Here is a 27,500-nt window from a genome sequence, read left to right as displayed (position 1 = left end):
CTATTGCTATATCTGACCAGATGACTACATAGTTATTTCCATAAGTATGAGACAATGGAGAGTTACATCATTTTATAGATGTGTGTTTGAGGTGAAATAAACCTAAAGCTATGTGGGATGGGTACATTAAAGATGGACACTAAATTAAAGGGTACTTTCTCCCATTTATTGAAAAACAACAATGAAAAACATGCTACCACCTTTCACCAATACAATGCAATTACACTATGGTGAACAATGAGACAGCCAGTCTCTCTGCTGTCTGGCAGAATTGTGAATATTCACACTTGTTGATGCACTTATTACAACTATTTAGTGAGTTCATGGAAGTTATTTTTCCTTAACTAAAAATAATTAGCTCAAGATCCACCCTCATGTTGCCAGTTTGCATCAATTGTGTTTCATTTGGTACACTTTTGTGTGCATTCTGACCTCATGATCATATACACTCACCTAAAGGATTATTAGGAACACCTGTTCAATTTCTCATTAATGCAATTATCTAATCAACCAATCACATGGCAGTTGCTTCAATGCATTTAGGGGTGTGGTCCTGGTCAAGACAATCTCCTGAACTCCAAATGGAATGTCAGAATGGGAAAGAACGGTGATTTAAGCAATTTTGAGTGTGGCATGGTTGTTGGTGCCAGACGGGCCGGTCTGAGTATTTCACAATCTGCTCAGTTACTGGGATTTTCACGCACAACCATTTCTAGGGTTTACAAAGAATGGTGTGAAAAGGGAAAAACATCCAGTATGCTGCAGTCCTGTGGGTGAAAATGCCTTGTTGATGCTAGAGGTCAGAGGAGAATGGGCCGACTGATTCAAGCTGATAGAAGAGCAACTTTGACTGAAATAACCACTCGTTACAACCGAGGTATGCAGCAAAGCATTTGTGAAGCCACAACACGCACAACCTTGAGGCGGATGGGCTACAACAGCAGAAGACCCCACCGGGTACCACTCATCTCCACTACGAATAGGAAAAAGAGGCTACAATTTGTAAGAGCTCACCAAAATTGGACAGTTGAAGACTGGAAAAATGTTGCATCCTCTGATGGCTACTTCCAGCAGGATAATGCACCATGTCACAAAGCTCGAATCATTTCTAATTGGTTTCTTGAACATGACTGAGTTCACTGTACTAAAATGGCCCCCACAGTCACCAGATCTCAACCCAATAGAGCATCTTTGGGATGTGGTGGAACGGGAGCTTCGTGTCCTGCATCCCACAAATCTCCATCAACTGCAAGATGCTATCCTATCCATGTGGGCCAACATTTCTAAAGAATGCTTTCAGCACGTCTGCCTGAAAGGTGCTTTGCCATGTTCGACGTGTTACTCTCTTAGTCTGTGTGGCTTTAAAACCACGTTTTGGTCTCTTAGACTGTCGGCAAGAGCTCCTGCACTCGACATGTCTCCCCCGATCTCTCTGTGAGCGCTGCTGTTTGTGTGTGCGTGTGCGTGTGCGTGCGCGCGCGCTAGCAGCCCCTCCTCCTTGAGCTCCGTCTCCATGCAGTCAATGCATGCAGAGAGCATGACAGAGACGAGCAGAGCAGTTTTAAGGAAGCGCGCTATTTTGAGGAAGTATCGATACTAAAAAATATGCAAAATCGTATTGTTTTTAACGTACGGGTACCGCGGTACCTTTGTAGTATCGGTATACCGTGCAGCATTAGTGTGGAGGCCTCTCAGACGTGTGTGTGTGTGTGTGTGTGTGTGTGTGTGTGTGTGTGTGTGTGTGTGTGTGCTCCTGTAGGATCATGTACAGAGAGCTGAAGGACTCTGACAAAGAGAAGGAGAGCGGGAAGATGGTGAGACTCAGTTATTTAAACTAAAGGACATCCAGCTTTTAGTTTCCTCTGATCAGAACTTCATCATGTACAGTTAAACATATACAAGTACATAAATATACAGGTTTTAATAATACCCCTGACCCCCTCCAGGACTTGTGTGAACACAGCATCAGCATATCGGGCGGTCGATCCGGTGGTCTGAGCCCCGGCTCGGTCTCGCCGAATCAGAGCAGCGAGATCCTGTGCGTTGCCCGGGAGATGGCGCAGGCGAAGGCCGGCTGCGGCCAGAACACATGCGGAGTCGAAGACGTCCTGCAGCTGCTGCGCATCCTGTATATCATTGGGGGGGACGGGGCCAGCACACACACACTGCAGGAGGGTACGCGCACGCACACACACACACACACACACACACACACACACACTGCAGGAGGGTACTAAAGAAATTACTCAAAAATCCTGGGAGGTGGTGTGGGGAATAATGTCCGGAGTCCAAAAAGAGTTATACTAATAATTATTTAATAAAGGAATGATGACAGAACAGCTTATGCAATCCCGATCAGAGCCCCTTGATACCCAACGAACTCCAGACCGCAGGTCTTGTCCAGTCACGTGGGGATTTAAAAAAGGCCGCTCTTCTTGCGCCCGTGTTAGTTATAGGTCTCATTCACGGAGTTTAAGGCCACTCATTGGTTAGTTCTATGGCATGCGATTGGCTAAAAGTCCCACAGGGGCGGAGTCTCTCTTTGGCGTAGGTTTTGAAGATGGCTCCATAACATTCATGTTTTCCGGTACCTGAAGTCCTGACTCCGCCCTCCTGTGTTTACTAACAAAATATTTTACCGAGAAGGAATTGTTATTCAGTTCTATCTGTTAAAGCTGATGATAATCTTATTACAGCTTACAGTCATCCTCCCACAGAAACTCTTCACTTCTGCTGGCTGAAATGCAAATTAATCTCCCTTCTGTTCCTAAGAACAGGGGGGAGATTCCCCCAGACCACAGGTGGTCTAGTCCCCTTTGTTCTTAAAACCAAATGCTCCTTTGTAAAACCTCAGCCCTTATCACTGTGTGCAAATAACTGTGACCCACAGCAGACTAGTGACTCTGTGCTCATTCCATGCATACCTGATTAACAGTAATCCATTTTAAGCATTGTAACTCTTCAGTACGCACACACACTGCAGTAGGGTACGCACACACATACACTGCAGGAGGGTACGCACACACGCACAACAAGACGTTTAAAGACTGTTTTCATATTTTAACAATAAATGTTTTTATTGTTAATGTTATTATTAGTATCAATATTATTTGTGCTGTTGTTATTATTAATATTTTTATTATTAATATGATTTGTATTATTATTAATATTATTATTGTTGTAATATTGGTGTCTGTTCTGAACGTTGTCTGCAGACTTTGATGAGCTGCAGTTCAACGCGTCTCCAGAGGAGTTCACCAGTAAGAAGATCACGACCAAGATTCTGCAGCAGATCGAGGTCAGCTGTTCATCACTTCCTGTCTGATTGTTGTTGTTGTTGTTGTTGACACTAACAGGATGTTGATGTTTCCTCGCTCCAGGAGCCTCTGGCTCTGGCCAGCGGAGCGCTGCCCGACTGGTGTGAGCAGCTCACCTCCAAGTGCCCCTTCCTCATCCCCTTTGAGACCCGGCAGCTCTACTTCACCTGCACGGCCTTCGGGGCCTCCAGGTGAGTCACATGAGGAAGAGGAGAGAGAGATGAGAGGGTGATGAAGAGCAGGGTGATGGAGAGAGATTATAGATATATATTTACCGGTGTGTGTGTGTGTGTGTATATAGTTTTGTTTATATATATATTTATAGTAGTATTGGCGAGATGAAGCTTCCTAAAGCTTTGAAGCTTTCCATCCAATTAGTTCGCTCATGGGCCGAAGCTTCATGGGTCTTCATTTGCTCTACTGCGCCACCAAGTGGACAATAAATGTAAAACAGGCAGAGTGATCATAACGACACCATGGCTTTGGTGTGTGAAGCTTTGAATTGAATAAATGAATGAAAGATGTTTGAGATGCCAATGCATCAATTATTAACTTATTAACACTGTGTCTGTCCATTTGCCACAAGTCAAATCATAACAACCCCATGGCTTTGGTTTGTGAAGCTTTAAATTGAAAGAATGATGTTTGTGACGCCAATACATCAATTATTAACTTATTAATATTGTGTCTATCTTTATGATATAATGGTGGGGTCAGAAGTGAAATTGGAAACAAATTGGGGAGAGGGTTGTGATGTGACTGTGGGTTAGTGGTTAGAATACCCGTCCTTAAGTCCGAGGCTTCGTGGTTCGAGCCGCAGCTCTGCTAGTCCATGTTGATATCTCCATTTTTATAAAAATAAGAACTTTTCCACAGTGCTAGGCTTTTTGAGACTATTTTGCCTGCTTTATAAAATACCCTTTCACGGGCACACATGAAGCTGGGTACAGAGAGGAAGGGGGAATCCATTGAGTTTCGCTGCCTCTTATATTTCAAATCGCACGGCAAACATACGTTGTCGACACAAGCCTCGATACGCGCTTCACCAAAATCTACCTGGATTACTCGACACGCACATCGAAGCCTCGACACGAAAGGACACATCACTAATTTATAGTTTTATATTTATTTATATGTATATATTTTAAAAAAATATTTATTTATATATATTTTATTATTTTTCATTTATATATAATTTGTATTTATGATTATATTTTTATTCAGAAATATATCCTCTGACCCGCTCTGCTCTGCAGGGCCATCGTGTGGCTGCAGAACAGGCGTGAGGCCTCCATGGAGCGCTCCCGGCCGTCCACCACGGTGCGGCGGGACGACCCCGGAGAGTTCAGGGTGGGACGCCTCAAACACGAGAGAGTCAAGGTGCCCCGAGGAAACGCCATGATGGAGTGGGCCGAGTCTGTCATGCAGCTGCACGCAGACAGGAAGTCTGTGCTGGAGGTGAGAGAGAGAGAGACCGAGACCGAGACCCACACCGAGACCGACCAGGGTTCTCACACAGGTTTGGTCTGTGCAGGTGGAGTTCCAGGGTGAGGAGGGAACCGGTCTGGGGCCAACTCTGGAGTTCTACGCTCTGGTGGCTGCAGAGTTCCAGAGGACATCTCTGGGGGTCTGGCTCTGCGACGACGACTTCCCCGACGACGAGTCCCGACAGGTGGGCCCCGGTTCCGCCGCCTGAGGGTTTGCGTCCTCGTCCGAGACCGGCTCTGATCAGAACCCCGTCCCCCGTGTGTGTTTCAGGTGGACCTGGGCGGCGGCCTGAAGCCCCCCGGGTTCTACGTTCAGCGGTCCTGCGGCCTGTTCCCGGCGCCGTTCCCCCAGGACAGCGAGGAGCTGGAGCGCATCACCAAGCTGTTCCACTTCCTGGGCGTGTTCCTGGCCAAGTGCATCCAGGACAACCGGCTGGTGGACTTGCCGGTCTCGCAGCCCTTCTTCAAGCTGCTTTGCATGGGGGATATCAAGTCCACCATGAGCAAGCTGCTGTACCAGAGCCGGGGGGCCCCGCCAGGCCCCGGCACCGACCGGCCCCACCTGCAGCCCTTCCTGCTGCTGTCCGAGCTGCAGCCAGAGGCCTCCACCGAGGAGACCCAGGAGACCTACTCCAGTTTCGACGAGGAATCCAAGTCTGAGTTCATCATGGACCCCCCCAAACCCAAACCGCCCGCCTGGTACCACGGCATCCTCACCTGGGACGACTTCCAGCTCGTCAACCCGCACAGGTGAGAGCAGAGAGCTGCGTGAGGGTCTATTCAACCCTTGTGAAGCATCAATATGGTGTGACGGTGTAATACAGGGTTTATAATCACCTAACCTCCCCCCCCAGGGCGCGCTTCCTGAAGGAACTGAAGGAGCTGGCGGTGAAGAGGAGGCAGATCCTGTCCAGTAAGAGTCTGTGTGAGGACGAGAAGAACACCAGACTGCAGGACCTAATGCTGAGGAACCCGCTGGGATCTGGACCCCCCCTTAGCATCGAGGACCTTGGGTAAGACCACATCCCCCCAGCAGACCCTCTGGTCTCCTGCCCCCCTTCATCAGGACGAGAGGAGGCAGGAATAGACAAACTCAGAGGTTCAAGCTGCAGGTCTTAAACTAGTTCGAACTGGGATTCTTTCTCCAATGATGGTGAATCCTGAAGCTTTAAAATGCATCCGGAACGTTCCATTATTCTAATATAATGATATGGTCTGGTCTGGTTTAATCTGATTTGGTCCAGTTGGACTAACTGGTGGTCTTGGTGTCCTCAGGTTGAACTTCCAGTTCTGTCCGTCCTCGAAGGTTCACGGGTTCTCGGCTGTGGATCTGAAACCAAACGGAGACGACGAGGTAAAACCACCATGAACATCTGTACCGAGTCCTGGGACCCTGATGGATCCAGTGGATCCATTAGGATCCTCTGTAGACCCTGGTGGATCCATTAGGATCCTCTGTAGACCCTGGTGGATCCATCAGGTCCCCTGTAGACGTGGTTCCTGACCCCTGGTTTGTGCAGATGGTGACGATGGAGAACTCTGAGGAGTACGTGGAGCTGATGTTTGACTTCTGTACGCACACGGGGATCCAGAAGCAGATGGAGGCCTTCAGAGGTACTCCTATGTACACACGTATATATATATATATATATATGTATGTATGTATATATGTATGTGTGTGTGTGTGTGTGTGTGTGTGTGTGTGTGTGTGTGTGTGTGTGTATATATATATATCATGTAGCATACAGATAAGTGGTCCTGCACTTGAGTGGTGATTTCAAATGTATTGATAAATTCCCAAAACCAACGTAAGAGCTGTGTACAAAGGCACAAAAATGATAATTATGTTTGCTTACTCCTCATTTGCATTAATAACGCACACACAGAGCCAACACCACGCCAATTTCCTTAAAACATAGACAGTTATTACATTTATTACAACTTTAACTAACCTTGTGCCTCTTCCGTGAAGTGCTAATACCGTTACTGTTTCTAATTTGTATAAAAAAATGACCATATTTTCAGTAGCTTTTGACATTGATCTGCACACAATGCTTCCTTTTTAACTCTGCAAGCCGCCTTCAAAATAAAAGCATCTCATCTTCAAACACACGAAAGACGAACGCGCACGTTTGGGCCAAATCATATTTTTGTGACTCAAGGTGGGGCGAGGCCCCGTGGCCCTCTATTGGCCACTAGATATAGATATAGATAGATAGATAGATATAGATAGATATAGATAGATAGATATAGATAGATAGATAGATAGATAGATAGATAGATAGATATATATATATATATATATATATATATATCAGGGATCTTACGGTCATGGAAAACCTGGAAAAGTCATGGAACTTTAAAATGGTTATTTCCAGGCCTGGAAAAGTCCTTCAAAAAAATTAAATCCCCAAAGGTTTTGGAAAAGTCATGAAAATGTGTTCATATGTTCATGTCGTTCATTTACGCTGAGTTTGAAACAATGAATATGCTTTGAAAAGAAAGACGCTCAGAATATAAGCAGGCATCCATACAGGCATCTATATAAATGTTTATTCTTTTAATCAAACTATTGTCTCTCATTCATTTGTGTCATCTAAGGTATACTGCATGCTTTGGAATTATCATTGTCAGGTTAAATAAATACTTTTCTCACCTTTTCATGTATACACCGAGATTTCACTAAATGTTTGGTCATGGAAATTTGTTTTAAACTCATGGAAAGGTCATGGAAATCCATTGGTCAAAATGTGTATGAGCCCTGTTATATACACACTATATACACATACGGTGAACTGGTTGCTCTGAGGTTGATCCTTCTCTCCTCTCCTGTCTCCTCTCCTGTCCCCTCATCTCCTTTCGTCTCCTCTCGTGTCTCCTCTCCTGTCTCCTCTCCCCTCATCTCGTCTCCTGTCCCCTCGTCTCCTCTCTCCCCTCGTCTCCTGTCTCCTCGTCTCCCCTCCCCATGTCTCCTCTCCTGTCCCCCTGTCTCATCTCCTTTCCCCTTGTCTCCTCTCCTGTCCCCCTGTCTCATCTCCTTTCCCCTCGTCTCCTCTCCTGTCCCCCTGTCTCGTCTCCTGTCCCCTCGTCTCCTGTCTCCTCTCCCCTCGTCTCCTGTATCCTCTCCCTTCTTCTCCTGTCTCCTCGTCTCCTCTCCTCAGAGGGGTTTAATCGAGTGTTCCCGATGGAGAAGTTGAGTTCATTCAGCCACAAAGAGGTTCAGATGATCCTCTGTGGCAACCAATCACCGTCCTGGACTGCTGATGACATCATCAACTACACGGAACCCAAGCTGGGCTTCACCAGAGACAGGTGAGTCCCCTCAGACAGGCGAGTCCCCTCAGACAGGCGAGTGACCCTGACCCTGACCTCTGACCCTGACCTTGACCCTCAGCCCCGGCTTCATGCGCTTCGTGCGGGTCCTGTGTGGGATGTCGTCTGACGAGCGCAAGGCGTTCCTGCAGTTCACCACCGGCTGCTCCACCCTGCCCCCTGGTGGCCTCGCCAACCTGCACCCGCGCCTCACCATCGTCAGGAAGGTGAGCAGCTCTCCGATTTGCCAAGATGCCCCTTGTGTGTGTGACCTTTGACACCTATGCGGCTTGCTGTGCTGTGATTGGCTGCAGGTGGACGCCACAGACTCCAGCTACCCGTCGGTGAACACCTGCGTCCACTACCTGAAACTGCCAGAGTACTCCTCCGAGGACATCATGCGGGAGCGGCTGCTGGCCGCCACCATGGAGAAGGGCTTCCACCTCAACTGACCTCTGACCTCTCCTCACGAGCACGCTCCTCAAGGTCGCTACAAGGCCGCCGCCATGCGGCGATCGGCGGATCGGACGGCCGACCGCGACAGGACGAGGAAGAGGAGGATTTACGTTTGAAAGAAAAAGCTCACATCCTTAACACACTTGCCTCCTTCCCTTGTGTCCTTGTCTCCTTCATCCTCTTCCTCACCCACCTGAGCTGCTGGTGTGTGTGTGTGTGTGTGTGTGTGTGTGTGTGTGTGCGCGCGCGTGCGTATTGACCTTCCTCCTCCTCCTCCTCCTCCTCAGTTTAGTGCCTGGTTTGACTCGTAGCTTGTTCTCGGCTCCTCCTTTTTGTTTTCACTTCCCTGCTTTTTGTTTCCGTGTGCGACTGTTTTCTTTGGTTGTTTCTGGCCGGCGTCAGAGGTCGTTGGTGTTGCTCCCCTGAGGAGACGAGAACACTGGTTGTGTTTGAGGCACATGGAAAGAGAAACGCTCGGCTCTCCCTCTTGTATTTTCTTTGTATATTATTATAAACATTTATTTAACTCAAGTTGCAGTTTGAGGTAAAACAGATATTTTCAAATGTGTATGCTCCAAAAAAAAGAATCATTAAAATGTTTGCAAAGTATGAAGTAAAGACGAGTTGTGTGTTTTTTGTGGAGGAAACGGCCCGTTTATTTAATTTATTCATACGATAAATAGATTTTACACGTTTAACTGAAACGATGACAGTTATTAATAAACAATCTTACTTTCTGACGATACAATTATTAAAATAAATAAATGTATTTGACTCATGCTGATACAAAAATATATTTCTATAACAAAATAAATGATAAGTTTGGGTCACAATTGATTGTTTACAAGTCTGACATCACTTCCTGTGGAGGCTCAGCCGTCGGCCATCTTGTCAAGGGCGGTGAGCGGCGCGAGGACGCGGCTCTTGTTGGTCTCGACCACGTGACCGTTCTGGATCATCTCATCCAGGATGATGTGGACTCGGTCCACGTTGAACATGATCTGAGGACCGAGTCAAAGGAACCAACCACAAGCACGCGTGGAGTGGACGGGAAGTGAGTCGTGCTCGCGAACGAGAAGTGATTGGTCAGATTAAAGGATACGTCCAGTTCGCTCTGTTGGAGACAAAAAACAAAGTGAGGTTAAAACAGAATAAAATGTAAATAATTGGGTTGTTGGCGCAGGTTGTGTTCCCTAAACAGACACCCCTCCACATACCTCTCCCCCTTAAATGAAAATATTTTCGTGGACTTCCTTGTAGTCGGACTCATTTTTTTATATCAACATTATGAAAAAAGTTTATTTCTTTAACAACATATTATCCAACAATCTGCACAGGATGACTCGATATTACAGATTCATGTTTTTTTTTAAATGAATTATTGTCCCTTAATAATCAATAAATATCCAACAACGTCTTCCATAAAGACAACTCACCACCCGGCTGAAGTATTTATCCAAAACCTCCACGAAGTTGTGGAGCAGCTCGTAGACGGAGAGTTCGTTCTGAGGAGACGATCACACGATACTCAGTGTATGTAACAAACGGGAGGAAATGGAGACTTTGTGGTAGGGCTGCACGATTATGGCCAAAATCATAATCACGATTATTTTGATCAATATTGAGATCACGATTAGTGATTAGTGATGAAGCTTCCTAAAGCTTTGAAGCTTTCCATCCAATTAGTTCACTCATGGGCCGAAGCTTCATGGGGCTTAATTTGCTCTACTGCGCCACAAGTCAAATCATAACAACCCCATGGCTTTGGTTTGTGAAGCTTTAAATTGAAAGAATGATGTTTGTGACGCCAATACATCAATTATTAACTTATTAATATTGTGTCTATCTTTATGATGTAATGGTGGGGTCAGAAGTGAAATTGGAAACAAATTGGGGAGAGGGTTGTGATGTGACTGTGGGTTAGTGGTTAGAATACCCGTCCTTAAGTCCGAGGCTCCGTGGTTCGAGCTGCAGCTCTGCTAGTCCATGTTGATATCTCCATTTTTATAAAAATAAGAACTTTTCCACAGTGCTGGGCTTTTTGAGACTATTTTGCCTGCTTTATAAAATACCCTTTCATAGGGCACAGATGAGCCGGCTCGCGAGGCTTCGAACGTCACCGCATACGTCATCGACACAAGCCTTGATACGCGCTTCACCAAAATCTACCTGGATTACTCGACACGCGCATTGAAGCCTCAACACTAAAGGACACATCACTAATCACGATTATTCATTAATATTAGGGACAACATCTTTTTATTGCGTTTTAATTAACAAGAACACTGCTTCCACTTCCATTGTTGTGCTACATTCTGGCATCAGACTGGTCCTTATCACAGTGCATCTCGTAGAAGGAAAATATAAATAAAATGGTATCAACACTTTTTACCCAAAATTAAATCCACAGAGAACTGCTTTTACTTCCATGTTGTGCTACATTCCAGCTAATGTACACGTCTTTGCATTCAAATAAAACTTATACGGTTCTTATTCACCTGAAGCAAAATATAAATAAAATGTATACCCAAAATTTAAAGCTGCTAACAGCTGTCTGTGGGTCCGCGCTCTGGTACGTTTGGGGGTCTGGCGTTCTTTTACCCTATTGGAGCACGTGACGCAAGCACTTCACCGGTTCCTGTATCCGCCCTGTAGCGATAGGCGACACGACACACTCGACAACGTGCGCCACATCTCTCTACGTCAAGCTTAGACCACATTGTGCAAATGTCACGTCAATCCGATGCCTTTTGTCACCTAACGCTGATTTTCCTTTCGCCAGTAGGCGGCACTTTGACTGCGAGTGATAAAGGGCTTGTCGAGTTACAAGTTATTGCGCACATATACACCAAATTTGGACCAAATTTTGTCAAAATAGTTTTAATGTTATGAGTATTTAAAAACAAGACATGCCCCTAAGAAGTTAATTGGTCGATATCTCCTAGACCAGGGGTGTCAAACATACGGCCCGCCAGGGGGTCCAGTCCGGCCCGCGGGATAATTGTTCAAATTGCAGAGAAAAAAAAAATCTGAGCTGGAGCTCGAACCACTGATTGAAAAACAGGGACGCTATCCATTGACCCAGAGTCACAATTGATTACTACACTGACATTACTAGAACTATTGCTAAACTGGGAGGGAATCTGCAGCGAGAGCCCAGGCAGGTAAACAGTGGGCTGATGTCTGAATTTTCTAGTTTATTGAAGAAATACCTTAAAATAGGGTTTATCATGCAAAAAGCTTCACCAATGATTTAAACATAGAGAAATATTGTCATTATGTATACGTTAATATGCTGTGATTTTACTGGTTCGGCCCATTTGAGATCAAAATGGGCAGCATGCGGCCCCTTCACAAAAATTAGTTTGACACCCCTGTCCAAAATACTCGACAGCTGTGACATCCTTCCCCCCGACGTTTTTCATACTGTGCAGGTAATGCCCGTTTGGAGAAATAATTGCGCAAGGGGAACATGTATCTCTTGTCTAGTGTCTGAAGCCTTCATTGCTCACAGTATTTATTGGACACATGTCAGTGTGTCTTTGGGAGGTGGATGGATACGGTGTCGCGCTATCCAGGGTCGCTGTTGTGTTTTTCTGGGTTGACGTTAGACATGGACGGAGATTCAGTGAGGTAGCGTTAGCTTTATCCTTAATGCATTCGTCATACTGTGGTTTGTGGTGATTTTTCAGGTGGTTCAACAAATTAGTTCTATTGCTATGCGGCGCAGACACAACTCTAACGCACATGATTTCTTCTTGGTTAACATCACTTGCCCTAAATCCAAAAAACTTCCAGACAATGGCTCGCCTTCTGCATTTGATTTACCTTTCACACGACACCATGACCGCCTGCTCTCTGTTCTGTTGTCTGTCTCTACTCTTCAACTAATACCGGAGTCGACTGCAGACAGAAGTTTTTTTCAGGCTGCCACTGCAGGGTGCGCGCATGACACCTCAGGGTGCATCATGACACCTCCCATCTCGTTCTCCCCCTGGTGGTTGGCTGACTGTTAGTTGAGGAAGCGCTTGATTTTGAACGTCAATATCGCTGACGATCATGCTCATTTAATTGTGGCAGCCAAAATCAAGATTGCGATTAAAATTCGATTAATTGTGCAGGCCTACTTTGTGGGGGACTATTCTCCATGATGAGGTCATGTGACGGCTCACCTCGTTGTCCGTGACGCCGACCACGATGTACAGAGCGACGTACTGGCGGTAAACCAGTTTAAAGTCTTTGTACTCCACGAAGGAGCACTGGGAACCAGCAGAGAGACGGGTAGAGAGAGAGAGAGACAGGCAGAGTTAAAGGAGTACGAGGAACCATTAGGACGTTGCAGACGGACGGGCAGACAGGCAGGTACCTGGTCTTTCTTTCGGCTCAGGCAGCAGCGGACCACGTCGGCCTCCAGCAGCGTTCTCCTGCTGAGCTCCACCGGCTGGTAGAACCTGGACAGCCGGGTCTGACCCTGCCGGTTCACCATGAGCATGAACTTAATCATCCTGCGGGCAGACTAAATATATATATTTATATATATAAAATGACTCAATTAAAGTATAAAATAGCTACAACTTTGTGATTCTGTTTAGGCCAGCAGAGAAGGCTTAGCAGGCCCTGACAGCCCGCCACTGGCTTTTCATAATACTCACTTTACACAAAATTTTAAATATCCTAAAAGCTATGCAATAAAACAAATAGAAGAAAAAAAACGAATAAAAATGTAAAATAAATAAAAACAATAAGAACATAGAACACACAGTCACACATTAAAAGCAGTTCTGAAAAGGTGGCTTTGGATTTGTGATTTGAATGTGGAGAGGTCAGTGCAGTCTTGGTTTGGGGAGAGAGTTCCAGAGGGGGAGGCTATGGATAAGCGGACTTAAAAACGGGTCAGGGGTAAAAAAGGGTGAGAAGGATATTACCCCTCTAGAGGGGTCCGGGGGCATGCTCCACCGTAAGAAAAATGTAAAAACCATATTGTAAAGCATCAATCTGATGCATTTTGAGATGCTTTTTTTTGCCAACCTGGGGAGAGCTGGAGAAACTTAACTTCAGCCATGAGTCAAAAATTATTATGGCCTCCTTACTAAGTATTATGCACGCCATTTCATGCCAGCCTGTCACTGGGTCTAACGTTTACAGTCAGACCTGCAAACTCATGAGCGGTGAAAAAGGTGACACCATCGGGGCGGGGGGCAGTGACGGGAGAGTCAGTGATGGGAGAGTCAGTGCCGAACAGCGTCACTTGTCGAGAAGCTGACAAACTATGATTATGGGTTTTATTTCTTCTTTTGTCAATACCCAAGTGTATATATATATATATATATATATATATATATATATATATATATATATATACATATATATATATATATATACATATATACATATACACAAGGGTTTTCTAATCATCCATTAGTCTTCTATGCGATGAGCAAACACAATGTACCATTAGAACACTGGAGTGATAGTTGCTGGAAATGGGCCTCTATACACCTATGTAGATATTTCATTAAAAACCAGACGTTTCCACCAGAATAGTAATTTACCACATTAACAATGTATAGTGTATTTCTGATTAATGTAATGTTATCTTCATTTAAAAAAACAGTGCTTTTCTTTGAAAAAAAAGGAAATTTCGAAGTGACCCCAAACTTTTGAACGGTAGTGTGTGTGTATATATATTTTGTCGACTTAATACTTACAATATGCAATACTGCTGTACTATACTGAATATTGTTTTGCTACTACTACATTTCACTTCATAATATTACACTTATATGCCATAATGTGTATAATGTACTAGCCTTTTTATTTTAACTATATTATGTCATACTGTTATACCACTTTACTTTGAGGAGACGTCACTGTTAGTCTAGAACACTGAATAATGTTTCCACCAGGTAAACCTGAACATGCACACCTCTCTCTGTGTGACAGTGATTATAACCACATAACTATATAGATTATAATTAACTGGAGGATACACCTTTTCCTACATATAGATCTTAAACCCTTAAATATAAACAGGAGCCTGGCCACCCTACGGAGGAAACTCATTTCGTTTTTTTTATTAAAATAAAAGTTGGATAAAATCTCCACTTGTCCTCTCCTTATATGTAGTGAGGTGTCGGTAGGTAGAACCGCCAGTGCCGCTGACTCGCCGCTCTCCTGTCTGACGCCACACGCTGCCAGTAATCTCACTCGCTGTCTCTCCAACAACGTTAGCGGCTTCATTTCCCTAACGTGATAGCAAGCTAGTCAGCTTGCTATCACGTTAGGGAAATTACGCCGCTGTAGACGTCTTAACGCTGATTGGCAAAGACTCGACACGTCAAAGATCTTCTATTGCTAAGATGATCACAACCTCAGTTTTTTTTCGTGTCCCACTCCAATCTCAGAAACGGCGGACAGTTGACCCCCCCCCCCCCCCCCTCACAAAAACAAAAACTCTTCGGATCTACACGATTCACGTAAGTTACCTATCTTGGTTTCAAAACGGCGAATTTCGCCGAAAGGTATAGGGAAAGGTGAGGGATATATATATATATATATATATATATATATACAGTGTTGGGGTAGTTACTCAGAAAAAGTAACTAGTTACAAGTTACTAGTTACTTCTGAAAATTGCAACTAGATTACTTTACTAGTTACTGCATTTGAAAAGTAACTTCACTACTAGTTACTTTACTTTCCTTTTTTTTTAAAGCAAATGTCCAAATTAACCGCAAAGATACATGGACAAACATCATGGCCCTTTCATCACTTTATTTTCAATAAAGGGCATCTCTTAGCCTTTCCACATAGTGTATTGTAAACATGTAAAACAAAATGGCATATAAAACTCAGCCATTAACTTGAACGAACATTAACCCTGTTCACACTGTCTGACCAAAGAAATATGCCTCACTTTAAAATCCACAAACAACAGGAAACAAGAGGCTATGTATGGCAGGGACATTCAGGTCGGTCAAACAGCATAACACATTGAAAACAGGCTTTTGGAAACATGAGACCCCACTAAAGCAAATGGGGGCCGACTCCTAAGAACAAAACCAGCTTGTTATAGGAATCATTGTAGTGGTTTAAGAAAAATAGAAAAATTAATGGCACTTTTTCCCATAAAATAGAAACAGAAATGCACTTAACCCAAAAAATAGAAACAGAAAATGCAATTAAATAAACAGAAAATCCACTTCATCTTCGCCTAAATAAACAGAAAGTGCACTACATCCTATGAAGTTTATCATTTTTCTCTATTCTTCAAAATAGCGATTGTATCGCATGAGTAAAAGTCTCTTGAATCTTTTATCCGACAGCCTGTTCCTCCTTCGGGTCAGAACAATACTGCCCAGGCTGAAAAGCCTTTTGACAGTGTTGTAACTTGTTTTATTACATGATTTACTCTTATTGTGAAGAGCATGTAAACAGGAAGTGCTTTTACTTTGAAGGCAGAAAGTACAATGATACGTGCTTGTTGACGCTAACTAATGTTGATGTTACGTGTGGAAAATCTATACATGTCAGGTGCAAGAGCGCGTTCTCGATCGCTTTAACAGTTGTAATACTGCAGTTCACCAGTAAAGTGATTCTGTTCATACCAGACGTGTCTGGTCCTCATTAGAAGCTCCACGTCATTACAGACAGGTGCATTTGATGGTATTGGAGTGTTGTATTGCTTTGCAATATCCTTAATCCTAGGGAACCTGGAGAGAACCTCCCAGTTGGATCCGGGCTTTCCGTCTCCGTCTCCGTCTCATCCATTCCCCGCTTCCCTCCTACGCACCAGCAGCTACGTCACTCAAATCACTCAGATCGGAGTTCTGTGATAGGTTGTTCATGCAGGAAGTGTCGTGTGACTCGCGCGCCGCTAAAAGAGAACTTTTCGGACTAGTAAAAATGTCTCGAGTAACGTAGGAACGCGCGTTACTGAGGTCTAGTAAAGTAGTGTAGTTACCAATATTTTGAGTGTATTGCGTTACTTTACTTCGTTACCTATAAAAGTAATTACGTTACTGTAATCCGTTACCCCCAACACTGTATATATATATATATATATATATATATATATATATATATATATATATATATATATATGTATATATGTATGTATGTGTATATATATATATATGTATGTCCCCGTTCCTGGGACAGCGGAGTGTCCGAGCAGCACCTGAAGGCAGCATCCCGTTGTATCGTGTATAAAGCATTTATACGCGTTTGTAGCCGGTAACAACACGTTTTTAAAGGCGGTGAAACAGTTTAACGGCATCACGTGTCGGTCTCACACAGGCCAACAACGTCAACAACAACAACAATAACAAGCGACTTTAAAGGATGTTAAAGTTAAATTACCGAGAAACGAACCAGAAGCTTCCACCAGCTGCGGGGCTAACGAGAGCTGTTCTGCATTTCTGACGCATGCGCAGTAAAGCCCTCCTCTGGTGGCTTCACGGAACAAATGGTAAATACGATTTTACATCGTCAGCCGCATTTTAGACATTTTTAATAATAAAAGAACAATACAGATTCAGTTTAATTTCATATAAATTTATTTGTAATATTTTACTACTAAAATATATACATATATTGTATTTGACCGTGTCTATGTATCTGTTCTTATTTCTGTCTTCAATAAAAGCTAATAGTATTCTACATTCAGTGGTTTGAAGCCTTTTATTTAGTAAAGTAGTTCCACATGTGTGCAAATATACAGTAAACTAAAGGGATGGAAATATTTGCATTCAAATTAATCAAATACTTACAGCATTCATTTGTGTTTGTAATATTTATAACTTTGAGTCATTTTGAAGGTGAATTCTTAACCGAAATATTATGTTTTTCCTTTATTTATTTTTAAGTCTGTTCTTTTTGTAGCTTTTAACGTATATGTTTATATGGAAGGCAAAAAATACACTTTAGAGTCTGAAAACAAACACATTTGAATAGAGATGTGTTTTATTTGGCGGCTGTAGCTCAGGGGGATGAGTGGTCGTCCCGCAACCACAAGGTAGCCGGCTCGATCCCCATAGCTCACATGTCGAAGTGTCCCTGAGCAAGACACTGAACCCTTAACTGCTCCCCGGGCGCCTCACAGGGCTGCCCACTGCTCCCTATCCAGGGATGGGTCAAATGCAGAGAAGAATTTCCCCAAGGGGATTAATAAAAGTGCATGTTTCTTATTCGTACCTCCACTAGGGGGCCTCAAATAATAATAATCAGCAGATGAATCCATAATGTAAATACTAATTAGTCACAATGAGTTCCACCTATGATATACTTGTTTTAAAGTACTGTTATCTGTTTGTTGTTAATCATATTTATCTCGTTTATTGTTTTTATTATAAGTCGGTTTTCATCATTTGTATTGTTGGATTGTCTTCTTCTATGCCTATGTTTTTTTATTATTTGTTTTTTATTCTATGACTATTTATTGTTTTTATTTCGTCTGTGTATTGTTTTTATTGTTTTATTCTATCTATGTTTATTGTTTTTATTGTTTTATTCTATGTCTGTTTATTGTTATGTAAACGTGCAACGTACTGAGCAAATAATCGATTCTGAGCTGATCTAAAAAAAAACAAGTGATTTCCTACGTTCTCCCTGTGACGTGAACGTCACATAGTGGATGGGGAGGATGTCCCGTCATGCAGCGCGGCTGGGTTCTCCCTCCGTAACCAGAGAGCGAGAGAGCCGTAATGGCGGCCGGTTAGAGACACACACAAACACTCTCACCGCGGCGGAGACACGGGCTTCTCTACGGGGGAGACGGGGCTCCTTCAGCGGACATTCCTTCTACTTTTATATATAAAGAGAAACAAACATGGACGAGCTCCCCTTAGGAGGGGGGGTCCAGAGGCAGTCTCCCCCGCAGCAGCAGCTGCAGCAAGGGGGCAACAGCAACGCTAACCCGCCGATGGGCGGAGGCGGCGTGATGGTGCCGCACCAGCCGGACGAGCTGCCCCGCCAGCAGCAGCAGCAGCAGTACACCATCCCCGGCATCCTGCACTACATCCAGCATGAGTGGGCCCGCTTCGAGATGGAGAGGGCGCACTGGGAGGTGGAGCGGGCCGAGCTGCAGGTTAGCACTCCTAGCTTAGCACCAAGGCTAATCAACAACAACAACAACAAGCACCGAGGGCAGGGTGACGGGTCCCGGTTTGAAGCAGCAGCTTCTGGTCACCGCGCGCTGAACTCTCGTGAACGCTCGCGACCCATCGACTGTTTGTAGCCTTAGCTTAGCTGTTAGCTTCAGTGCGCCGTCAGATCGGAAACGTCATCAGTTGCGTGTGTCGTCGCTTCCTCCTGTTCGTTGGAGCGTGAGGTTCAAGACGCGCGGAGGAACGTCTTCATGACGTCACGGAGCCGCGAGACAGACCAGCGGATAGCATGCACCACCCGGGTGTGCTTGGTTGCTTACTGGTTCATGTTGCTTACTGGTTCATGTTGCTTACTGGTTCATGTTGCTTACTGGTTCATGTTGCTTACTGGTTCGGTTCATGTTGCTAACCGGTTGTTTACTGGTTCATGGTTGTTTACCAGTTTTGATGCCTTCAGTCAGTGGTGGATTTAGCAAATTGGGGGCCCAAAGCGAAGGTATGTATGGGCCCCCCCCCATCCGATCTTTAAAAGAGAACGAAAAAAAGATTGTACCGACTGAATGGTGGATAGGCAGGTAAAGCTAGTCTACAGGGAAGTAAAGGTTGGAGAACAAAAATCCTTCCCCTTTAAACCCTGCATACACTTCTTTACTCAGAGAGAGAGAGAGAGAGAGAGATTCTCACAGGTGTTCACACCAACATGATGTGCAGATGTAGGAGCTGTACCTGTAAAATGATAGTAATAATAAAAAACAGTCCCCAACTAACAATATGGTCTATGAACAAAATTAGCTTCTTTCCTTTATCATGAAGTGAGAAAATAACAAAAAAAACAGCAGTCCATCATTGGGATTAAGACATATTAATGTTTGTATTGTTAAATGATTACCTTCTCTCCTTTGTGTCTGTCCCTTCCTTTCTCTCCCCCATGTTTCTCTTCCTCCGTATGCCTGTTTTTACTCTGTCTCCCATGTCTTTCTTTCTCTTCCTCTCCTCCTTTTTCTGTTCTTCTCCTTTTCTTCTTCATGACTGTGTTAGAGTGCTGAGTGTTCCATCTGCTTTTGTCTCTGTCCCTTACTCTCTTCTTCCCTCTCTTCCTCCTCATGCATTTTTTTGTCTTTCTCATAATGTCATCATACCAATCTTACTCTGCGAGCCTTGGCCTCAGCACATTTTCTAACTATGGAGTCTATCAACAGTTTCCACTATCTCACGTTCGATGGAAATGACAGCCAGGGATGACAGTCTATCTTGGGACATAGATGAGCGCAGATATGTTTTTTGTCGTTTCAGTGTAGAGAAACTTCTCTCACCTGATGCAACTGTAACAGGAAGAGTAAGCATGAGCCGCAGGGCTATGCTTACATTTGGATAAAGATCGAGGAGATTCTCTTTGTATATGTAGTTAAGAACTTCCAATGGTGATGAGATGTGTGGGGGAAAAGACCTAACATCACCTGTAATTTTTAGGTCCCCTGCATCCACATCCTCCATTGCCTTCTCAAACCTGTTGCAGCATTCATCTAGATTGTCTGCCTGTACGGTGCTTTGCATTATATCAGTGGAGTAGAGAAATCCATACAACTTAAAAAAGTTCTCCATGTATGAGAATCTCCCTAGTCTTGACCAGGGCAGTATCAACTAGGTGTAAGAAGAACTCTCTTCTGAAATGTTCCTCTGCAGTTGAAGTAGTCTCCTCTGTGCCCTCATTGTCAAACTGCCTTTTGTTTTTTTTCTGCCGAACGGACTAGTCCACCGTTACGGACTAGTCCATTTCATTGTGAAAGTAGGGGATGTAGGGACACGACAGATAACCATGAACTGGACATTTTAACTACTACTTCAACGTTTCAGCGTATTTCTTAAGAATATTTCTACAAATGACCATGCTTTTGAAGCGTTCATGATCATAAGGGGCTTTTTCTTTTCTTTTTTTCTTTTTGAGGTTGGTTGGGGGCCCCCCTACTACGACCACTGGTAGGGGGCCCCAAGCAGCCGCCTACCTATATCTCTATGTTAAGACCGCCTCTGCCTTCAGTGTGACTTCGTCAGCGTTCCTGATGAGTCTACCAGACGAAGCACTGGCTGCAGGTCAAGAGCCCAGAGTGACTTTACTTCAGGTCGTGTCCGTCTGGATCAGCTGATCCTCTGAGCGACTCTGTTCCACCACAACACAATTATTGATCAGTGATTGACAGCTAGAATTCCAGTTGGTTCCCAGCAGCGACCCAATCAGATCAATGAGGGAAAGCAGATTTAAACATGTGATCAGGACATCATGATGTTTCTCTAGTCTTTGATCTCTGATCATGTGACTTTGTAAACAACCAATCAGTGTTTAGACCAGGGGTCGGCAACCTGCGGCTCTTTAGCCCGTCTGTTGCGGCTCCCTGAGGCTTTGACGAAGAAAAAAAAAGACAACTTTTTTTTTTTTTTTTGCCCAGTGGATAAACTTTCAAAGGGAATTCCTCTTATCTTGGAGTTTTAGGTGATATTGTGTCACTGAAAAAAAAAAAAAAAAAGTTTAAATTTTTATTTCACGTTTCACGTTGCGTCACGTCGCTGTCAAGCCTCCGCCCCTGCAGCTGCTACTTGTGATTCAGAGCCCCGCCCTCGCGCGCAGATGAGTGCAGATGAGTGCAGAACAGCGATATATATATGTATATATACGTATATATGTATATATACATATATATGTATATATACGTATATATGTATATATACATATATATGTATATATATGTATATATACATATATGTATATATGTGTATATATATATATATATATATATATATATATATATATATATATATATGTGTATATATATATATATGTATATATATATATATATACACATATATATATATATATATATATATATATACACATATATATATATATATGTATATATATGTATATATATATATATGTATATATATATGTATATATACATATATATACATATATGTATATATATACATATATACGTATATATACATATATACGTATATATACATATATGTATATATATATACATATATGTATATATACGTATATATACATATATGTATATACACACACATACATGTATATGTGTGTGTATATATATATTGGGGTGGGGATCACCAGAGGTCCCACGATTCGATTTTATCACGATACTTGGGTCCCGATTCGATCCTATCACGATACTGCGATATATTGAGTATTGCGATTTTATTCCCTTTTTTTCACCGCAAATTGTCCCCAAAGGAAAACTTTGTCAACATATTGTATCTAAGAAGATAACGTTTTCAGTCTGTTCATCTCACTTCAATCATTTTTATTGCAGCAAAATGTGATTGTCAAGCAGACAAACTGACCAACACTTTCATAAATGTTGCACCTGACAAACTGAACTGCTTGTGTTACAGTCTGCATAGTCGAGTCATTCGAGCTGGATGCGCCAGAGAGGGGGCAGGGCTTATCTCTGTGGTTTATCTCCGTGCAGAGTTTCCATTTCTGCCATCCACCATGAAAATAACTACTATTTATGCATTATACTTGTTGTGGAAATCCCAAAGGGGTCGGAGCATCAAACGCTGTTGTGTCTGGGTTCATAATATTACTTCTCCAGGAACTGCGTCGGGATGACGGTGTTATGGATTAACAGGCGGCCATGTTAACTGCCGACTTTCGGCCGGAAGGCACCAGTTAACATGGCCGCCTGTTAATCCGTAACACCGGTCGCTTCCAGCGCTACGAGAGCACCAGCAGCCAGTTTGATTTATGCTTGAGTTAACGTCTTTGACCAGCGCCGTGTCGCGGACTTTGTCCTGTGCGCCGTGGGATATTGGCTGTCGCAAGTACGCACAAGTCTCCTCCGATGTATCTTGGGTAAAATGGGTGGATCTAGTCACACCCGGGCAATTTCACTGTGCTTGGCGAGAAGCGGACTTTTGAATTGCAACAGAACTTGGGCTGCGACTGACGTTTTACAAGTCCAGAAAAGAACGCATATTGAGAAATCCCCTCCCCCCCCCCCCTTGTTGCCATGGTCACCCTGGCAGCCAGCACCTTCTGTGTATAAATATCTCATCAGGGTTTAGTTTCAGGAGCAGCTGCTGAGAGACAGACAGGGAGAGAGAGACAGGTGGACGGACAGTGAGACATACAGCAGATGGGTGAACAGGCAGAGAGACGGGTGTCTCCCATGAAGCTGAATGGACGTTTAGAACCTCCTCGTCCTTTGATCGGCATGAGAAGATGATGAAGACTATGAAGATTCTTCTTCAGCTTGTTGCATTGTACCAAAGTCACCTTTGTTTTCATGATGGATTCATCTCCATCAGACACCTTGATTGACAGGTGGTTCCATCAGACACTTTGATTGACAGGTGGTTCCATCTGACACTTTGTCTTCTATTTCACCAACAGTCCAAAATAAAATCTCCCCTTAGAGAAGCTGCAAAATGTAGAAAACTAAATGGATGGTTTATTTCATAGTTTCTTCCTCCTCCTCCTACTCTTCCTCCCCCTCTGCATTTGACACAAAGATGTATAACATGTGTTTATAATGTGTAAAAACATTAATGTTAAAAGTATACTAGCAATTGTCATCAAATGATAATACTAAGACTATTAGGCAGTAGTCTACAGATTCAAAGTGTTTTCTGAGATTTTTTTTTAACAAAAGAACAAAAAGGAAACTAATCAGACAATCATATTCAATGTTATTCTTATTTCTTTGTGGTAATTCATTATTACATTTTTTTTAAAGAACTATTAACAGTTATAACTTTTTTCTTTCTTTTTTTATAATTCAAATTTAAATTTATTGATTTTTTTTGTTACCGCAACCCTCTGGAGTCAGGTTTCATTTTCTCGATTTTACATAATTTCTTAAATTCACTGTGTTTTACATCTAAAATTGCAGAACAATCTCAGCTCTATATAACGAGGCACAATTGACATAAGACAAGTGTAAAATGATAATATGGCCCTAAAGCTGAAAAAGTGACACTTGATTTTTGAAAACATAGCTTTACTCATGTGGTCGAACTGTTTTGGTGCTAGAAATTGTTTTACCAAAGGTCTTAGGTTCACAAAAGCAGTGTAAGATGGAATGGAAGATACAGGTAAAGGTCTAGAAACAAATGTATTATAGTATGGTGGAGATGTGCTCTGTAGCTGCTGCTGATGCTGTTGTGGCCGGCCGGTGGTGGAGATCGGTTTGCAGGGAGAGGTGGACTGGGAGTCTGCATGTTGTCCACTGGACCCTGGCTGCTGTGACTCCTCTCTATAAAATAAATTCACTACTAGTCAGTATATAGTGACAATATTTGATTTGCACCGTTCAGTCTAGACACGTAAAAGAACATCCGGCACAAGTAAGTTATGAGCTAAAGTTGCTACGCTAAGCTAACGTCAACAAACTAAGTTAGTTACAGTCTTACAAAAACGTCACTGAGATCCAACACTACTCGTGGTACTAAGTTCACTGAAAGAAAGTTAACGGTGTTGGTGACAATATTTGATTTGCACCGTTCAATCTTAGATACGTAAAAGAACATCCGGCACAAGTTACGAGCTAAAGTTGCTAAGCTAACGTCAACAAACGTTAGTTGCGGACTTAGAAACTCATATTGGAGATCCAACACTAGTCGTACTATGTTCACTGAAAGAAAGTTAACGGTGATAGGGACAAAAGTTGATTATGCACGTTCAGTCTTAAACACGCAAGACAACATCCAACACTGCAGGATCTATCTCATCGTTAGCTGCCGTTAGCCTCCTCCCGCTAGCTTCCTGTTAGCAGCAGCGATAGCTGGCTACAGGTCACATTACTAACATAAATATGCTTTTGCAAAGTTCAGTAAATACACTTACCCATCCCAAATGGATCCCTTTTATTGGCGTTGTCCTCTTCATCGAATCATTAGGTTGCTGAAGCTCCGCCATCCACTCCAAAATAGCTTTGCTCAGGGTGAACTCTTATGCTGTCTTCACACCGGACGCGACAGGAATTGTCGCGTCGCGCTTACCGCTTCAGTTTGGTCGTGCGAGTGAAACAAGGGTGTTCACACCAAACGCCACAAAGGTGGCGTGGCTTATCGCCGTCAGGTCTCTCCATGAAAAAGAGCTGTCTTTTCCGGTATTGACTATGGAATAAATAACCACTAGTTCTGCTTTATACTTGTTGTGGAAGTCCCAAACATGTCGGAAAATCAAACGCCCTCGTGTTTGGGTTCATAAAATTATCCGTAACCACACAGCTCGGTGGATTTCACGCGAGGAAGTGTGTCTGAATGACGGCCGCTTCCTGCGCTGCTAGAGGACCCGTAGCCAGTTTGATGCTTTTTCTAACGTCTTTGAGCAGCGGCGTGTCGCACATGTTGTCCTGTGTGTTGCGCAACAGCTGTGAGAGCAGCAGCGCTACGAGTGACAGGAAGTCCAGACGGTTGATTTAAACGCGGACGCCGCATTTCTAATTTCTAAGTCCATTACATTTCTAAGTTCCCTAAATTATCATAATTATTAGAGGGAATTGTGAGGGCATTTTTGCCCCTTTCCTCGTGATATCAGGGGCAAATTTTTTTTTCTTAGGGGCAGTTTTGCCCTTTGCCCTCGTGTACTTCCGACACTGGTATGACCTGTGTGTGTGCAGGCGAGGATCGCGTTCCTACAGGGCGAGAGGAAAGGTCAGGAGAACCTGAAGAACGACCTGGTCAGGAGGATCAAGATGCTGGAGTATGCTTTGAAACAGGAACGGTAAGAACAAGCCAGAGTACTGCAAAGAGGATCTATCCCGAGCGGGACCGCATATATATATATATATATATATATATATATATATATATATAAAATCTGTTTGTTTCCTTTTTCAGAGCAAAATACCACAAGTTAAAATACGGAACGGAGCTCAACCAAGGAGAGATGAAAATGCCAAGCTTTGAGTCAGGTAGGAGAAGACTTCCTGCTTTAGGCTCCTCCCCTTCAACCTCCTCTTCCTCCCATGATACTGATGCTTCAACAAGAGCTTCCTCCAGAAGCTTCCTCCAGGTACCCGTATTGATCGTGTATTGATCCGTGTTTCCTTCCTCGTAGACACCAAAGACTCAGAGGTCTCGGTTCCCGCCAACAGTCAGCTGACCTGGAAACAAGGGAGACAACTCCTGCGCCAGTAAGAACCCAGCTGAGCCCAGTCCTGAAGACCAGAACACGGTCCAATCCAGCAGAGAAACTAAACCATTCTGTGTGTGTATCTCTGTGTGTGGTGTGTTCAGGTACCTGCAGGAAGTGGGCTACACGGACACCATCCTGGACGTTCGTACTCAGAGGGTTCGCTCTCTGCTCGGCCTGTCGGGTTCCGAGCAGAACGGTTCTGTGGAGAACAAGAACCTGCAGCACCTGATCAACGGGACAGAGCGGCGCAAGGACAGCAAGAGGTGTGTGTGTGTGTGTGTGTGTGTGTGTGTGTGTGTGTGTGTGTGTGTGTGTGTGTGTGTGTGTGTGTGTGTGTGTGTGTGTGTGTGTGTGTGTGTGTGTGTGTGTGCGTGCGTGCACAGGGAGGGGCTCCCGGGTCAAAGGTCACGCAGCGGTCTCACCTCTGCTTGGTTTCTAGGAGTCCAGGTGACGTTCTGGAGACATTCAACTTCCTGGAAAGCGCCGAGGACAGCGACGAAGATGAAGACGAGGAGGGAGACCTGATGGACGACATCAACACGGACACACACCACCGAGCAAAGAAGCACAAGGGCAAGGTACACACACACACACACACCACCTGTTACGGGAGCCTGAGCGCAAAGAAGAGTCTCCCCTTCTCCCAAATTAGGACCAAATGCTGCAGTTCATAGTTCACAATTGCTATTTATTTTTGAACTAAGTATTATACATCATCTTCAGGGTGAGCCTGGCCCAAAATAACAAACACAATCTGTGCAAGTAATCTAACTTCCCTAGACGAGTGATTTTCAACCAGTGTGCCGTGAGAGATCGTCGGGTGTGCCGTTGGAAAATGTCCAATTTCTCTTAATTGGTCCAAAAAAATATTATTTAGTTGCCGCAAATAATTTCTAATTGTTGAGCGTCTGAGCCTGCAATATAGTGGCTGGCCTAGTATTTTCCTATAGAACAGGTCTACACCTTGTTCTGTTATTAAACAAACTAAACGGCCGTATGTTATTGATCATATCTACACACAGCTTGTCATTTCTGTCTCTACATGGACGCGTTACAACTAGGGCTGCAACAACGAATCGATAAAATCGATAAAAATCGATTATCAAAAGTGTTGGCAACGAGAAAAGCTGAGGTCGTGATCATCTCAAAAATAGAAGATCTTTGACGAATCGAGTCTTGGCCAATCAGCGTCTTCATGTTCCTCAAACTTGTTTTTAATGGAAGCTAGTCAGCTTGCTATCACGTTAGCTAACGTGTTTGGGTTGTGTATTGTCGTTAAAGTTACGTTATGTTCCGTTACAGTTCAGTCTTGCTTGTAAAAAAACGTAACGTGATGAAACATGCCGTAACCCCTCCGGTCTGGTTCAGTTCACGCTGTCACTCGTTAACGTTAAACCGGCACACCGGCGGATCTGGCTGCAGGTTTTTTTTGGCCAGGTTGGAAGCTGGAAAGACAGGCGAGAGACAGGTTCCCCTTTAAATACCACCGTCCAATCACCTGCAAGTACAAAGCACGGCCAAACATATAACAGCACCCCCTTCTCGGGCAGGGAGGTGAACAGCATTCAGTGAATTGTTTCATGGCCAAGGTACACATAAACACTCCACCGAGCCAAGACGCATACGGCCAAGACGCATACGGCCAAGGCGCGCGCGCGCA

General features: G+C 43.8%; 3 protein-coding genes across 5 annotated transcripts in view; 2 read left to right on the top strand and 1 right to left on the bottom strand.

Annotated features, from left to right (window-relative positions):
• The window catches only part of hectd1 (HECT domain containing 1), a gene marked incomplete at both ends in the record, with an annotated part of 56,580 nt that extends 48,012 nt beyond the window's left edge, over positions 1-8,568 (top strand). Inside the window, 13 exon segments of the mRNA XM_079224685.1 lie at positions 1,760-1,814; positions 1,947-2,175; positions 3,216-3,298; positions 3,381-3,508; positions 4,574-4,775; positions 4,852-4,989; positions 5,076-5,554; positions 5,659-5,817; positions 6,080-6,158; positions 6,325-6,418; positions 7,966-8,116; positions 8,199-8,343; positions 8,431-8,568. Coding sequence (XP_079080811.1) covers positions 1,760-1,814; positions 1,947-2,175; positions 3,216-3,298; positions 3,381-3,508; positions 4,574-4,775; positions 4,852-4,989; positions 5,076-5,554; positions 5,659-5,817; positions 6,080-6,158; positions 6,325-6,418; positions 7,966-8,116; positions 8,199-8,343; positions 8,431-8,568 — 2,080 coding nt within the window.
• Positions 8,569-9,430: 862 nt separating this feature from the next.
• On the bottom strand, positions 9,431-13,076 carry ap4s1 (adaptor related protein complex 4 subunit sigma 1; the record flags this gene model as incomplete). 3 transcript variants are annotated; one of them, XM_079224695.1, is made up of 5 exons in its annotated part: positions 9,431-9,573; positions 9,675-9,686; positions 10,009-10,077; positions 12,745-12,831; positions 12,939-13,076. In XM_079224695.1, 5 exons carry the CDS (start codon positions 13,074-13,076, stop codon positions 9,445-9,447), a joined length of 435 nt encoding a protein of 144 aa, XP_079080821.1. In that variant the 3' UTR covers positions 9,431-9,444. The 3 variants fall into 3 exon arrangements, with proteins under 3 accessions (XP_079080821.1, XP_079080820.1, XP_079080822.1); XM_079224694.1 differs by having other exon boundaries at positions 9,431-9,686; XM_079224696.1 differs by lacking the exon at positions 10,009-10,077 and having other exon boundaries at positions 9,431-9,686.
• A 5,325-nt stretch (positions 13,077-18,401) lies between these two features.
• Positions 18,402-27,500, top strand: part of strn3 (striatin, calmodulin binding protein 3) — a gene marked incomplete at both ends in the record, with an annotated part of 18,762 nt that continues 9,663 nt past the window's right edge. Inside the window, 7 exons of the mRNA XM_079225132.1 lie at positions 18,402-18,659; positions 25,323-25,426; positions 25,543-25,616; positions 25,763-25,838; positions 25,942-26,103; positions 26,280-26,418; positions 27,391-27,394. Of these exons, the coding sequence (XP_079081258.1) occupies positions 18,402-18,659; positions 25,323-25,426; positions 25,543-25,616; positions 25,763-25,838; positions 25,942-26,103; positions 26,280-26,418; positions 27,391-27,394 (817 nt within the window). The remainder of the gene's footprint in view (positions 18,660-25,322; positions 25,427-25,542; positions 25,617-25,762; positions 25,839-25,941; positions 26,104-26,279; positions 26,419-27,390; positions 27,395-27,500) is intronic.

Source organism: Taurulus bubalis (assembly GCF_910589615.1).
Source record: "Taurulus bubalis genome assembly, chromosome: 1".
Lineage (NCBI taxonomy): Eukaryota > Metazoa > Chordata > Actinopteri > Perciformes > Cottidae > Taurulus > Taurulus bubalis.
Note: the sequence above shows the minus strand (reverse complement) of the source record. Positions and strands in the feature narration are given on the sequence as shown.